General features: G+C 49.5%; 1 protein-coding gene across 1 annotated transcript in view; it reads right to left on the bottom strand.

Annotated features, from left to right (window-relative positions):
• The window catches only part of NOS1 (nitric oxide synthase 1), a 198308-nt gene that overhangs the window by 12645 nt on the left and 170046 nt on the right, over positions 1–15617 (bottom strand). The window contains exons 19-26 of the mRNA XM_055549992.1: positions 14905–15079; positions 13991–14129; positions 13381–13459; positions 6466–6659; positions 4588–4757; positions 2934–3144; positions 1986–2073; positions 346–467 (exon numbers count right to left, since the gene is read on the bottom strand). Of these exons, the coding sequence (XP_055405967.1) occupies positions 346–467; positions 1986–2073; positions 2934–3144; positions 4588–4757; positions 6466–6659; positions 13381–13459; positions 13991–14129; positions 14905–15079 (1178 nt within the window). The remainder of the gene's footprint in view (positions 1–345; positions 468–1985; positions 2074–2933; positions 3145–4587; positions 4758–6465; positions 6660–13380; positions 13460–13990; positions 14130–14904; positions 15080–15617) is intronic.

Below are 15617 nucleotides of genomic sequence, written 5' to 3'. Positions count from 1 at the left end.
ACCATCCCAGAAACACACATCCATTGGATAAGGCTTAATGCACACCCCTTCTAGGACTGCGTACATTTTAAGATGGGGGTCCTAGCTTAACAGTCCAAGAAATGTCTTCTGGGGATGGGCTTTCAGACCTTGCAACAAGTTGTGTGGATGACTTGTTTGGATGGGTCCCTTGAGTTGCACCATAAACTTCACCTGTGGGTCTGGTTGCTATAGTATTCCCCGTCCCTCCCCAGGCAGTGATGCAAAGAAGACAGAACAGTGTTGTGCCTCCTGGCTGCTGGGATACAGGCAGCCCTCCCAGGATCCAGGGGGAGGAAATCATGTGCTTGCTGGACCACAACCCACCTTTGTGTTGGATATCAAATTGCCGCTGCTGCCAGAAGCTCCGGAAGGGGGCGATGCCAGTGCCTGGGCCAACCAGGATACAGGGCACTTGGGGATTTTGGGGCAGGTGGAAGCTGGGCGCTCTGGACAAGGAAGGGAGAGTCAGGAGTCTGGCTGAGTTCAAATCTGATCAAGAACTGTTGGATCTCTGCTGTATACAGCAACAGAGATCCAACAGTTCTTGATCAGATTTGAGCTCAGCAACAGCACTGTGAAACAATTATCCTCCAATAAAAAAATTTAAAAATAAAGAAAAGGAAAAACCCTGTTGGATCTTAGGTAAACGAGATGGCTGTCCTGGGTAGAACTACAATGGGACTTAAAGCTCTTCAGCTGGGGTCAGGTGGCCCTTTTCATGGTTGGAAGGTCCCATAAATTTGGAGAATTTCCCCAAACAGGAAATCCTCAGGGTCTGCCTATCGCTCCACTTTCTAATTATCCCCATTGCTGAGCTAAGCCACAAAGGGAATGGGATGGATCAAATACAGGGCTTCCCTACCTCAGCCCTCCTGACATTGGGGGCTGCATAGTTCCCTGTATACAGTCCCACGACCATGAGATGGGGGCTGTCCTGTGCACTGTAGGATACGGACTAGTGCCCAGGCCTCTATCTATTAGAAGCCAGGAGAACCCTCCAGCTGTGATAGCCAAAAATATCTCCAGACTTTGCCAAGGGCTCCTGGGGGGCAAAATCACCCTTGGCTGAGAACCACTGAATTAACCATCTATGAGATTTTCCAAATCTGGGAGCTGCAAATGTCAGCGTACAAAAGAATCACATGGGGATGTTCAAAGAGGGTGGATTGCTGGCAATGCAGTAAGTCTAGGCTCAGGACTCAGCATTTTTGAAGCACCCCAGGGGATTCTGGTGCTGGTGCTATGTGGACCATACCATGACCACTCTACCCTTCACAGCTGAGAAAAATGACTGTCCAAGTCCACGGTTTAGGTAGGGAAGTTATCAGTTGACAAAGCAGGTAAGTACAGAGGGCCTAAGCTCAGGCATATCAATGATTTTTTCATTTTTATGTTTTTAAGGCTATATTCTTCTTATTTGATTGACTGATTGTGGTAGGAACACTTAACGTGAAACTGATCCTTGTAACGTGTTTTTAAGTGTACAATACAGTACTGTTACCTGAGGGCAGAAATATCCTTTAAAACTGAGTTTGGAAGGGGAAGGTGGTTGACAGGGAGGGCGGTTAAATCTTCCTGGTCTCTAAGAAACTGGGAACACATCGGGCGGCCAGCAGGCTTCGGATAGAAATTTCATTGGCCTGAAAATTCCATTAAGGCTGAAACTGCCTTTGCCTGGTTGTCTGCGGTGGCCCCAGCTAGCACAGGACAAGCACTTGATAAATATCTGTTGCACTGACCTGAATTTGACTAGAGGACTTGCCTAGTTCCTGCTAGGTTGCTCTGCCCCCATGAGCCTGTTGCCTAACAGCTGGGAGTGATGCTGAATGTTGATCTCAGTCCTGCCTGACTCAACCACCTCTCTAGAACCCTTCCGGATGGTCCACCGACCCCACCCACCCCATCTCAGGACCTCAGGATGCAGATTTGGGATGGCTGCTTCTCTCTCTTCGTTTGCTACTCACCCTCTCACGAAACAGGGCACCACTTCGTCAGCCTGGATCCGGTTGAGCCAGGAGGAGCACACGCCGTGGTGAATTGGTCCTTCTCCATCTAACAGGATAATCGAGGTGATCTGGCTCATCTACTGTCCCTCACGCTGCCCCATCCCTGGCCTCCCAATCCTTCAGCACAGAAGGCTCACAGACCCGATGCCAAGTTTCTGCCTTAGGGGTCCCTGTCTGGATCCCTTGCTCTGATGACGAAAAGGAAATGGTAAAGCTGGGGTGGGCCCGTGGCTGTGAAACCATTGGGTAGGGGCGGGCTGGATTCTAATCCTGTCCACTGCAAGGGCCTTGGTCCATGTGCTCTCTGTGGCCTGCCAGGACCCTGATCTCAGCACTCTCTCAGGCACCACATACTTTTTTTCCTTTGGCTGTGCCTTGTGGCTTACAGGAGCTTAGTTCCCCGACCAGGGATTGAACCCAGGCCCCAGCAGTGAAAGCCTACAGTCCCAACCATCCGCCAGGGAATTCCCAGGCACCATGCATTTTCACCTCTTTACCAAGGATGGAAAACACAGGCACAGAGGTCAGGGTATCTGGCTTCCCTACAACCAGCTGGGTGTCATAGAGCACAGAGCTCCCCTCTCCGAGGGAAGAGAGGGTGGTGGTTTTTTCTAGCTGCTGCCTTGGGGGTAAAAAGGGAGGAAGGGAGTAAAGGGCGTCTTGGGCTTTGGGAGCAGAGGTTTCCAAAGGCACAGCTCATTTCTTTCCTAATTCTGCACAGAGCTGGCTTTGCCTAAGGGGGCAGTTTGCTGCACTGTTTCTTCTCGCAGTTTTCCTGACCTTGGAGAGGGATGGGTCTCCTCCCCGGGGTTTGGGTCTTGGCAGAGGTTTAGGCAGGTGTTCAGGGGCCCCTGGAAGCAGGGTGGGAAATGCAGAGCCGGGGGCTCTCCCAGCGCCTCTGCCCACCTCGGGTGCGGTAGGAGACGATGGCCACGGTGAGATGCACCTCGTCGGGGTACATGTCCGGGGAGGAGCTGATGGAATAGTAGCGAGGCTGCAGCAGGGACAGCTGGGTCAGGAGCAGGGTGGAGGGCATCTGGATGGACGGGAACTCCTCCAGCACTTCCACGATAGTGGGGTTCTTGCCCCATTTCCATTCCTCGTACTCCTGCAGACCCTGAACCACAGACAGAGACAGAAGGGAACTTGCAGCCAGACCCTGGAGCGAACTTTCAAGGTAGGCTCGCTCGCGAAGGTTCAGGGAAGAAGGGAAATTAAAAAGTAGTCATAGTTAACTCTTACACAGGAATTATCCTGTGCCAAGTTTTCACTGTTGCAAGGATATTATGAAATAAGCCTGATTGTCACCCCTATTTTATTGATGGGGAAACTGAGGGATATAGAGATCACTCAACTATGAGGTGGTGGAAAACTTTAGCCCACAAACCACCTGCTCATATGGTCCGTGAACTAAGAGTTGTTTTTATACGTTTTAATGGCTGGAGGTAGAGAATCAAACAAACAATACTATCATCTGATGTGAAGAACTGAATCACTGGAAAAGACCCTGATGCTGGGAAAGATTGAGGGCAGGAGGAGAAGGGGACGGCAGAGGACAAGATGGTTGGGTGGCATCATTGACTCAATGGATATGAGTTTGAGCAAGCTCTGGGAGACAGTGAAGGACACGGAAGCCTGGCATGCTGCAGTCTGTGGGGTCACAAAGAGTTGAACACGACTAAGAGACTGAACAACAAGAAGGGTTCCAAAGGAAGGAGAAAAAAGCGTTAGCTATTTCTACTGCCGTCAGAGAACTTGGAGATTCAATGGGATAGCTCTTTTTTTCTGTTAGACCTTTGTTAGAAGGAGGGGAGATGGCCAGGTTTAGCCTTGCCTAGAGAATCCCAGGGACAGGGAGCCTGGTGGGCTGCCGTCTATGGGGTCACACAGAGTCGGACACGACTGAAGTGACTTAGCAGCAGCCGCCAAAATGGATTAGCTAATATGCTAAGTCGCTTCAGTCGTGTCCGACTCTGTGTGACCCCATAGATGGCAGCCTACCAGGCTTCCCTGCCCCTGGGATTCTCTAGGCAAGAACACTGGAGTGGGTTGCCTTTTCCTTCTCCAATGCATGAAAGTGAAAAGTGAAAGTGAAGTCGCTCAGTCGTGTCCGACTCCTAGCGACCCCATGGACTGCAGCCCAACAGGCTCCTCCATCCATGGGATTTGCCAGGCAAGAGTACTGGAGTGGGTTGCCATTGCCTTCTCTGTTAGCTAATATGGTGACCTGCAAACTAGACCGTGGCAGCCTTCACTCAAGGCTGCCATCTGCTGAAAAACTGCTGCAATAACCATACAGAGAAGAAGTGAAGTTGCTTAGTCATGTCCGACCCTTTGCGACCCCATGAACTGTGGCCTTCCAGTCTCCTCTGTCCATGGGATTTTCCAGGCAAGAATCCTGGAGTGGGTTGCCATTTCCTTCTCCAAGGGATCTTTCTAACCCAGGGATCGAACCCAGGTCTCTTGCATTGCAAGCAGACTCCTTACCAGCTGAGCCATGAGGGAACCATAAAATTCTCCAAGGAGCAGGTGGAGGGATTGAATGAGGCCAGGGACCCACCTTGCTGAGGACCAGCAGACGCTGCTTCTCCTTCTCACTGGTGGCCAGGGAGGCAAACTGCTGCAGCTGCAGCGGCGTCGGAGGCGTGGTGATGTCCAGGTAGTACTTGAAGGCCTGGAAGATGGTGCAGGGCGGCAGGCGATGCTCATCGGTCCAGTTACTGATAACCCCTGCAGAGGCACAACAGAGCTGAGAGATGGGGAGGGGAGGGGCAGTGTGCGCTCTGAGGGTTTGGGTCCAAGTCACGGAAGCCAGACCTGCTCCTGGAGCAGAGGATGGGGCCCAAAGAACCGACTGCCCCTGAGCCAACTGACCCCTTGGCTGGCCACCTCCATCCCACATCTAAAGCCAGGTTTCCTGGGGACCCTGTGATTGCCTCCTGTATACAAGGAGCATGTCCAAAATCAGCTGAGCAAGCTAGTGCCAGAATTTAAGAGTAAATATTAAAGTAGCATGAGACCGTCCCTTGATATTCTGAGCAATGAGCCACCAACTGAGCACAAACTATGAGTCCATTTTTCCCTCCGTCTGTCTTCTCGTGGTGTCAGCCTTTCACCCCTCTGAGTGGGATTCTAGCATTTAAAATTCAAAAATGCCAAATGCTTGCCTAGCCCTCTCTATGAACCATGTCATTTCCTCAGCACTTTCTATTAGAAACTCTCTTAATCCTTGCCACAATCCTAGGTGGTGGGTGCTATTATTATCTCCATTTTGCAGTTGAGAAAAGGGAAGCACAGAGAGGTTAAGGCATTTGCCCATGGTCACCAGGTGGCACTAGAGGAGATGCAGGAGATGTGGGTTCCATCTCTGGTTTGGGAAGACCCCCTAGAGAAGGGAATGGCAACCCGTCCCACAGTATTCTTGCCTGGAGAATCCCATGGACAGAGGAGGGTGATGGGCTACAGTCTCTAGGGTCACAGAGAGTCAGACATGACCGAGAGACTGAGCTCAACAGCAACAACGCTGCTCAAATCCATAAAGTCAGGCAGTACTGCTCCAGACCATGTTTGAACTACCGCCTCTGTGTGCTTTAGTCCAATAGAGGTCCTAAACACAAGCCTCTACTTCATCAGGCGCTCAACTCAAGATATAAAGTACTGTTCCAGTATGGAGGAAGAACTGGCTGGGCTGGATTTCATAAGAGAAGGAGTGTCTCTCCTAAGGGTACCAGCAGGGTTTCGACTACGTACTGTTCTCACACTCTGCGCTGACTTTATGTCCTGCCTCCCTTGTAGAGGAGATGCGTCACTGTATCCTGGGCTACCACGTGCGGCCACCGCAGTTCCTTAAGTCCTGAGCTCACTCACAGCTACTGAGATGAAGCATCAGACCCATTTGCCTTGCAAAGCTCTTTAATAGGAATGTCAAGGGTGGCCCCCAAACAGGTTGGGACTTGATCTAATGATATCAGAAATCGGGTTCAATTCCAGTGGGCCACCGAGCTTCATTTAGTGCTTTTGGATTCTAAGAGAAGGCAGGAGTGGACTTTAGCTGCTACTCCCTCGGTGGGCGGTGAGGCTGGGGTGATGAAGGAAGTCAGACAAGTAGCCTTTGCTAAGACCAGTGTCTAGCCGATGAAGGAAGGTAAGGCTCTTTCCCTCAAGGGTGAACCATCAGTGTCCTGGCTTAAATGGACACTTGCCCAGCTAGTTGGGTCAAGGCTGTTCAGCCATGAGGAAGGGGAGCCTTCGGTCTCATACGCTGGGGGTGACAGAGACCCACTCTCCTGCCTGGACTGGCAACTAGGCAGAAGAACGAATTTCCTCTTCCCTGGACACCCGCTGGGGAAGGGAAGGCCCAGACAGCCTCTGGAACTCCTCGGAGAAGGAAAGGGCCCTTGGGAGTGGCTGGGTGGGGTACCAGCTTGGCCGTAGTTACCCAAAGCCGTGTTCCGCTCCTCCAGCAGCTCCACCTTCACCAGCTGGTTGGCAGGGGGGGCATCCTCCAGCCGCTCGATCAGGGCATTCACCAGGTCCTCGTGGTTGCCAGGGAAGACGCCCAGGTGGTCCCCGGGCTGGTACTGCAGGTCCTGACTCCCATTGGTGTGGAGACGCACGAAGATGGTCGATCGACTGGAGGCAAGGGTGGGGGAACAACAGGGTGAGGGTCGCCAGCTTGTGCCCCTTTTCTTTGCCCCTTTGTCTGTCTTTGTGGCTACACCTCCCCTCCTTCCATTCTCCTTGGGGGCTCAGGCCAATCAGACTTCCACCCTCATCAATTCCACAGGGTGGGTTTCAGCAAGGTCACTCATGAGATCCTCTTTGCAAACCCAACAGCCAGCTCCCAGCACTCACTGTGGTCATCAGAGCAGTACTGGACGTGGCTTCTCCTTCTTCCTTCTCAATCCCCTTCTCTTGATCTCCCCAGGCTCTCCTGGTCTCTTCCCTGGCTGCTCTTCCTCGGTCCCCTTTGTTGGTTCCTTCTCATCTCCCCTAACTCTGGACGTTGGAGCACCCCGAGATTCAGTCCCCAGATCTCTTTGCTTTTCTGACTTCCTGTCCCTGCTTTCCTTTTCTCCATAGCACTTACCAACCTCCACAGAATGGAGAGTTCACTCCATTCTATGGCATGTGGTCTGTCTCTCTGCCTGCCCCTTCCCCATCCCCACCCCGAGGACAATAGAGGGGACTAGGAATCTGTCTAAACTCTAGAGGGCGAGGAACTTGTCTGTTTTCTCCACTGCTCTATTCTAGCACTTAGGACAGTGCATGACACACAGTAGATACTCAAGAAATATTTATCGATTGAAGGAAGCTCAGATCCTCAGGGTTAACCAGCTGCTGGAATAGGCTATTTCTGATACCAGATTTCCACCAGGAACCACTAAACCCCACAGGAGCCGCGGCAGTGATGTCCCCGTTCTGCAAAATTCCACCTCTCCTGGGAATCCCAAGCTCCACCTCCTTTTACAACTGGGGTCCTCACCTTGTCCTGGAAAAGGGGAAAGGGCTTGACCTTAAGCTCAGGTTCTTAATATCCCCAGTCCACTGACAGTATAAAGTTTATAGAACAAAGGAGAAAACCCAGAGGGAAACTTGTTTAGGCCTGCCGAGTCATGCCCTTTCCTTCGATAGCTGGATTTCAAGTGCAGGAGATCTATGAATGAATCCTTAGAATAGGATTATTCTGGTTCTTTTAAAGTTTTAGTACCAATACACTGCATTTTTATGCCTGAAAACTTTGGGATTGATGACTACACTTGGGTAAATCAAATCTTTTTGTATTCTTGGAGTTAAATTCGCATTTTCAGATCCGCTTTTTCTTCCGTGCCAACTGGTTTTCAGTTGATAGAGACACTTGATATTCAACATGAAGTTTATATATTCTCCATGGTATGTAAATCAGCACTTGAATAGACCAATGGGACTCGCTATTTGAAGGAGTTTTTGGCACAACCAAAAGTTCTTTTGTGCTGCAAATAGCCACCATTATTAAAAATAGTTGTGCTGGCATCTCTGCTTTTTTGGGTGTATTTTCTTGAAGCATGACACCCCTGTCCTTAGTAGGGTGGGGAACTCGGTGACTGAGCTTGTGAATGATGGTGGTGGGGGTCTGGGCTCCCACTCTCCTTCCCCGGGCAGATTTTGCCCCCCGTGGAGCACTGATTTTATCTATTAAATGGGCTTGCGTGAATGACTCTGCTCTGAGCTCATGCCAATCTATTGGTTCCTGGAGAGCGAGACCTGCCAGCTCCAGGAAGGGAACGAGCAGAGGCCGACAGCCAGCAGGGGGCGCTGTGGGGTTGCGAATTTGGGAGCCTCCAGGGCCAACCACGGGAAGCCTTTGAAAGGCCCGCAAATCAATTCCCACTTTCTCCCTGATCATCACGAGTTGTTGTTGTTGTTTTTTTTTTTCAGAAGTATATTTGCCTCCGTTCCTATGGCCGGTACAAAATAGAAACGTGGAGGCCCCAAACTTGCTGAGCTGGCTCATGCTCACAGCCTTTTCCCCTAAGTCCTCTTGAACGCAGTTGAGGGTGGTCAGGCAGAGAAGGGCCAGGGATAAGAATGGAGCTGGCCTGTGGGCCACGAGGTGGGGGCAGGCTCTGCTGGGAGTTGGACCCCGGACACTGCATGCCTCTGACTGGAGAACCCAGAGCTGAATGGCTGCATGGCCCGAGGTCCTTGAAGCTTTGCTGGGAACTGATCCCCCAGTGGGTAGCACTAGCCTGGAGACTTACTGTCTTATATCTCTGTTCTGCTGGGGGTTTCTAAGTATAGGACTTTCTAACCTTTCTTTTTTTTTAAAGCTTGGGATATACATGGGTTGTCAGAAAGTATTAGGGGAAGGACTTCCCTGGAAGTCTAGTGATTAAGATTCCACACTTCAAAAAAAAAAAAGGATTCCACACTTCTACTGCAGGGGGCATGAGTTCAATCCCTGGTTGGGGAAAGAAGATCCCGCATGCCACGTGGCACGGGGATAAAAAAAAAAAAGTCCTTTCCCAAGCTTAAAAAAAAAGTAAATATTTGGGGGGTGAGGGGGAAAGGTAGCATTGGAAAGGCAACAGCCATTCAAATGCCTGTCCCCTGAGTATGGCCTGCTTGTGATATATTTACATCCACCTACAGCAACATCGCACACACACACACTCACTCATGCACACACACAGTTAGCAATGGTTCAATGACAGGTTCACAGGGGAAAGAACAGTCTGCTAACATCCAGCATTAAAAGGTAGGGGTGGGGGTGGGAAACAGCTCCTGTTCGTTCGTTTATCAATGAAAAGAGTAAGCATGGTCTTTTGTGAGCAGTTTGAGGTGATAAGGTTCAGAGCTTCAACGAATTTGTTGACACTTTCTAGGCACTGGTGAGAGTGATGGATAAAGAAAACACAGGGCCCCATTCTTATTAAGAAGCAACTGAAAAAGATCATGGATGGGGCTAGTGATGTGGATGGGTGGGAGCTGACAGGTTGGGGGCAGTGGGCTCAGTGACCAGCAGATAAGGATGGTCAGGGAAGCCTCGCTGGCGATTTGATGTTGGAGCAGAGATCTGAACGATGAGGAAAAGGGGACATGCAAAGATTTGGGGGAAGAGTGTTCCCGAAAGGGGAAGCAGTACATGCAAAGGCCCTGAGGTCGGAAAAAGCATGACATGTCTGAGGATGGGAAAGAAGGCTGGAGGGTTTGGAAGAGGGGTCAACACAGGGCTGACTGGCACAGGAGGAGGTCAGAGAGCTAGGAAGAGACCAGATCAGGAGGGTCTCATTGTAATCTGTCCAGGCAAGGAGTTTGGAGGTTTCCTGAGATCAGTGGGAAGCCACTGGAGGGTGTGAAGCTGCAGGAGGATGGGCTTCCATTTATGTTCTTAAAAGATTAGTCTGGCTGCTATTTGGAAGATGAATCTTTGAGAGAAAAGGCAAGAAACAAGGAAGACAAGTTAGGTGGCTTTGGGAGGCCCTCAGACCACAGATGATTGTGGCCTTTCTTATGGTGGCAGCTATAGATCTGAAATGTATTTGAAAGACAAGCCCATGGTATCAGCTGAGAGTTGGATGGATATTAGGAGGGAGACAGAGGAGGCAGAGAGGGAGCCTGAGTTTGGGGCTTACACTGAATGTTGATGTCCTGTGTTGAGATGGGGAAGGCTGGAAAGAAGTGATTTTATCCAAGAGGAGCTGGGAATTGAGAGTACTCCCATGCAGAACTCTCCATTACAATGTCCCATCTTTCTCTGATATACCCCAGCACTCAGGCCCTTTCAGCATCTTTGCTCCTACATGGCCCTGTCTGTTCTCTATCTTATCTAAAGCCGACCCTCTGTCTCCCCTCCTCCTCCTGACTTCTAGGACTTACATGGCCCATACCCCACCCATTAGTGCTCCACCGTACTCTTTTCTGTATTGTTTGCTAATTGCCGCACACAGGAAAGTTTATTTCCTGGCCAGGCAGTAACTGCGGTCAGTCGCTTTTCTCTTTAGAGTTGCAAGGATCACCCTCAAAAAGTGGTTTATTTCCTCTTAAGCACTTTGCTTGCTTAAGGGTCTCTTGTTATGGGTGGGAGCAGGGTGGGGAGGGTGTTTCATAATATCTTTATTCGGTCTCCTGGCTCAAACATCCTGACTTTGGCTGTGGGCAGGGGAAGATGGGAGAAAGGGTCATACTTTTTTACTCAATCCTTAAACACACACACACACACACACACACACACACACACACACACACACACACACCCCTTATAAAGCTGGAAATGGTAGTAAGGCCTGAAAATAGGTAGTGCTGTGGAGTCTGGTTTTAAAGGGTTAAACACCGAGACCCCATTTGATTCTTTTAAAGCTAATCTGTAACTGATTTTAATACTATCTTCTGGTTACTAACCTTTCTGAAATGCCCTCTTGCAAGTCGCTCAGCACAGAGTCAGCTGCCCTTTCCAGAGGTGGATGGTTTGGTGGGGGTGGAGGGCATTTATTCTGGGACTTGGTCCAACTTAGCATCAAAACATTTGCAAATTACCTTGCTTTTTATGTACTATGGTTTGGGAGTAATTTTTATGATCTGGTCTTTCATGGTTGGTCGCTGAGAGAAACGTCCAGTAGATTCTTAGTCCCTTCTTCTCCAATGCCACTGAGATTGTACTTTTCCATGGGACAGAAATGGAGAGTAAGATGTATATTTCAAATAGAGAGTCACTTTCTACTGGGTTGGCCAGAAAGTTCGTTCACTTTGGGGCCAACCAATATATCAGAGATTATTATGCTCTGAATATTACATGTAACGAATTCTTCAAATACATTAATTTCCCAATCCATTTCTTCAGCGTTTGAGGGTCTGGGGGAGAACATACGCGCCCTGGGGCTCCATCCTGTTGACCATATTGACCACTTTATCATATGTTTTACATCCAGGCACAGAGAACAGACTTGTGGTTGCCAAGGGGGTGAGGGGTTTGGGGGAGATGGAGCGAGAGGCTGGGGGTCACAGAAGCAGCTTTTATATGTAGAATGGATAAACAAGTTCCTACTGTATGGCACAGAGGATTATATTCAATATCCCGTGATAAACCATAATAGGAAAGAATATTTAAAAAGAATGTGTGTATACATGTATAACTGAAGCACTTTTCTGTACAACAGAAATTAATGCAACATTGTAAATCAACTATAGTTTAATTGAAAAAACAGTTTTATATCCACATAGAAAGCACACATATTAAAATGTGCAGATGTATGAAGCTGGGGTGGGTAAGGAATAGTAGCAGAAACAGCATACCCCAGCTGCTTTGTGTGTGTTGTTTTTAATAGAGTGGTCTTGTGATGCTGCTGATGCGACAGGTATAGCCACTTGGCGTTTTTGACTTTGGAGTCAGAGAACTGAGTCTGAGTGACCTTAAAAAGGTCACTTGCATTTTCTAATTGTCATTTTTCCTATTTAAAACATGGGTGATAACAGTACCTATTTCCTGGGCTGTTCCGAACTCTGGGAGAGCCTGCACAGACAGAACTCAAAACTGTGCTCGGAACACAGAAAATACTAGATAAGTACTAGTTCTCATTTTAGGTAAGGAGACAGGTGTTCTGAAGACCTAAGGGACTTGTCCAAGGTCACATGGCTGGGGGATGGCAGCACTGGGGTAAGAACTCAGAGTTGTCTGGCTCGAGAGGCCACCCTTTGTACCATGCCACAAAGAATGAAGATCTCAAAAGATCTTCATGGGCTAGATTCCATTCAATGGGGATCCAGGCAAAGACTTTCATAACTGCTAAAAAATGTACTTATACATGGAGTGATGCAGAGATCTGGCTTGATCATTTTGAAAAGACTTCAGGTCTGAGAGCAGAAAGGACATAAGCTTAATGGGAGAGTGGCAAGGCTGTTAGGACAACCCGGGGCTGCTTTAGCAGCTCCTGTCCGGATTGAGGATGGTAACAATGGCCTCGGCGCACGTGGCCGTGGTCACAGGACTTCACTGCTCTGTGTCCAGGCCCGAGAACGACGCTTCCAGCAGGACAGCGTGTCCTTCTACTACAGCCAACGGTTTGGGAAACCGGGTCTCAGGAAAAACAGCTGGAAGGAACGAGGATCAGGGAGAGTGGCTGCTGTCCTTGGCTACTGGCTCTCTCATTTGGAAGAACTGACTGTTCTGGGTGTCACTGGAGAGTGTAACACAGGGTCAAAATGGAAGTCCTAGGAACACATGCTTTGGTATAAACAATAGGAGGACAATTTCTAACAACTGGGACCTCAAAACACAGAAGGGGCTGTTTTGTAGGTTAATAAACCTCCCGTCATCCCAAAGGACTTAAAGTAGAGACTGAGCAGGCATTTCTCAGGACATCAGAGAAGAATTATCCGCAACAAGGAGCTGTCTGGACTAAGCTGTCTGACTAAGGAGCTGTCTGACTAAGGTGCACGTTAGAGTGAATATTAGCAGTTTGACGAAGGTGTGGTCTCTATTAAAAAAGATTCCTCATAAAACCTTTCTCTTTCCTCTTTCCACAGAGATCACCACTATTCATTTTTTTTTCTTTTCTTTTTGGCTGTACCGAGTAGCTTGTGGGATCTTAGTTCCTTAATCTTGGATCAAACCTGCAACCCCTGCCGTGGAAACCTGAGGTCTTAACCACTGGATCACCAGGGAAGTCCCAACCTTTTACTTTTTTCATCCCTGCAGGTTGGAGCTTGGCAAATGGAAAGCAGTAAGCCAAGATGCTGCAAGGCAGCAAAGGGGTTCTGGAGGACCCTTCCAGTGGTAATAGGAAGTCAGTCCTTGGAGTCAACAAGGGTTCATTCCTTGCTGTGGGAGGCGTCTGGGGCACAGGCAGGGAACCTGAAGGGACCAGGGTGTTCCTACCTGGATTTTGGACTCTGAAGGTTTTGGCGGCTGAGGAGTCGAGCGGCTGAGACCCGCTTTTTGTGGACATTGGATAGACCTGGGGGGAGAAGAACAAAGGTGCTCCTGAGATGGGGTAAAACAGTTGTCAATTCAGAGTCTCCAGCTTCTCCTGACCCTCTGGAGTGAAACGAAGAGATAAAAGAAAAGAGGTCAGGCAGGCATTGGGGTGGGTGGTTGTGGATACAGCAGAACAGAAAGCAAAGCTGGCTGAACTTAGCAGAGAAGAGGAGGTTTAGGGTAACATGCTGCAGGGCTGGAGAGAGAGCCCAGAGCAGCAACAGTGTGTTTATTTGGGTGGCCTGCCTAAAGGGTGGAGGTGGGCACAGCAACCCACTCCAGTATTCTTGCCAGGAGAATCCCATGGACAGGGGAGCCCGGTGGGCTACGGTCCACAGGGTTGCAAAGAGCTGGACACGACTGAAGCGACTGAGCACACATGCATGTACTACAAGGGAGACCTAAGCAACGAAGCCCACCTTCTCTAAGGACCTTCCAGAGGTGAGAACTGCCGTCTCCCGTCCCCACCCCCGCGTCTTGGATGTCTCCCCAGGCGGGTGGTAGGAGGTACCTTGTGTGAGTTCCGGAGCTTCCGCCACGTAGGTGAGACGGAACTTGTTCCTCTTCCAGCTGCGGTCATTGCTGATGAGGGAGTTGTTCGCCTTCTCGATGTTGACGTCATCACCCACGCAGAACACGTCACAGGCTGCCTGTGTTACACATTATACACATTAGGAGCCACTCCCATCTTCCTCTCCCCACCTCCCCCGCCCCGGGGAATCACCAGTCTACTTCTTGTCTCTCTGAATTTGCCTGTTCTGGACGTTTCGTGTACATGGACTCGGACAGTAAGTGTCCTTTTGTGTCTGGCTTCTTCCACGTAGCACATGTTTTCAAGATTCATCCATGTCGTAGCATGCATCAGCACCTCATTCCTTGTTGTGCCCGAATGTTCCATTGCAGGGACACACTACAGTTTGTTCATCCATTCATCATATTTAATGCTAACCAGTTTACATTTAAATCTAAATGACCACGTGTGGCCAGTGGCTACTGTACAGGTCACTGGAGATCTAGCACAAGAGGAACAAGATTGTCAAAGCAGACAGATTGGTGAGATCTGAGTTCCAGCCCGAGGCATGGCCCCCTGGGTTGGTTAACCAACTGTATGTTTTTGATTTACTTGTCTATGATTGTGAGTGAAGGATGGGTTCCTCCCAGCTCTAAAATTCCAAGGCTCTATAATTTTTTATAGACTAACTCTTTACCCTTAATACAGGAGGCTGGATTCCAGGTGGAAAATGTGTCTTAGGACCACCCAAAGTCATATGACTTGTTTAAAGCTGTCTCCTGGTTGGATACATAAGGGAAGTACCAAAGATTTTCTCAAGTTTTTTCTATTTCTGATGGTTTAGGTGATCTGTCCTTGGGGGTCCCTGGGGACATGATTCCTCATGGGTCTCTAAGACTGGGGCAGATGGTTACCTTGAAGACCTTCTTAGCCCAGGTCCTGAAAGCCTCTTCCTGCCCACAAAGCTCGTCCCCCTCCCTCATCTTCAAGATCCTCTCTCCTCCAAGCTCTTCCAGGAGGGTGTCCACGGCGTGTCCAAAAGCGCAGAAGTGAGGGTATGCCCGCGAGCCAAGGCCGAACACAGAGAACCTGCCAAGAAGACAAGAGAAGCTCTGGAATGGGGGCTGGGGAGAACGTGCAGGGGTTCCAGTGTCAGGGACTGTTCAGTTAGTTCAGTTGCTCAGTCGTGTCCGACTCTTTGCAACCCCATGAATCGCAGCATGCCAGGCCTCCCTGTCCATCACCAACTCCTGGAGTTCACTCAAACTCACGTCCATAGAATCTGTGATGCCATCCAGCCATCTCATTCACTGTCATCCCCTTCTCCTCCTGCCCCCAATCCCTCCCAGCATCAGAGTCTTTTCCAATGAGTCAACTCTTTGCATGAGGTGGCCAAAGTACTGGAGTTTCAGCTTTAGCATCATTCCTTCCCAAGAACACCCAGGACTGATCTCCTTTAGGATGGACTGGTTGGATCTCCTTGCAGTCCAAGGGACTCTCAAGAGTCTTCTCCAACACCACAGTTCAAAAGCATCAATTCTTTGGCAACCAGCTTTCTTCACAGTCCAACTCTCACATCCATACATGACCACTGGAAAAACCATAGCCTTGACTAGACGGACCTTTG

This window comes from Bubalus kerabau, chromosome 16 (assembly GCF_029407905.1).
Source record: "Bubalus kerabau isolate K-KA32 ecotype Philippines breed swamp buffalo chromosome 16, PCC_UOA_SB_1v2, whole genome shotgun sequence".
NCBI lineage: Eukaryota > Metazoa > Chordata > Mammalia > Artiodactyla > Bovidae > Bubalus > Bubalus kerabau.
This window is presented reverse-complemented; position numbering and strand designations above follow the sequence as displayed.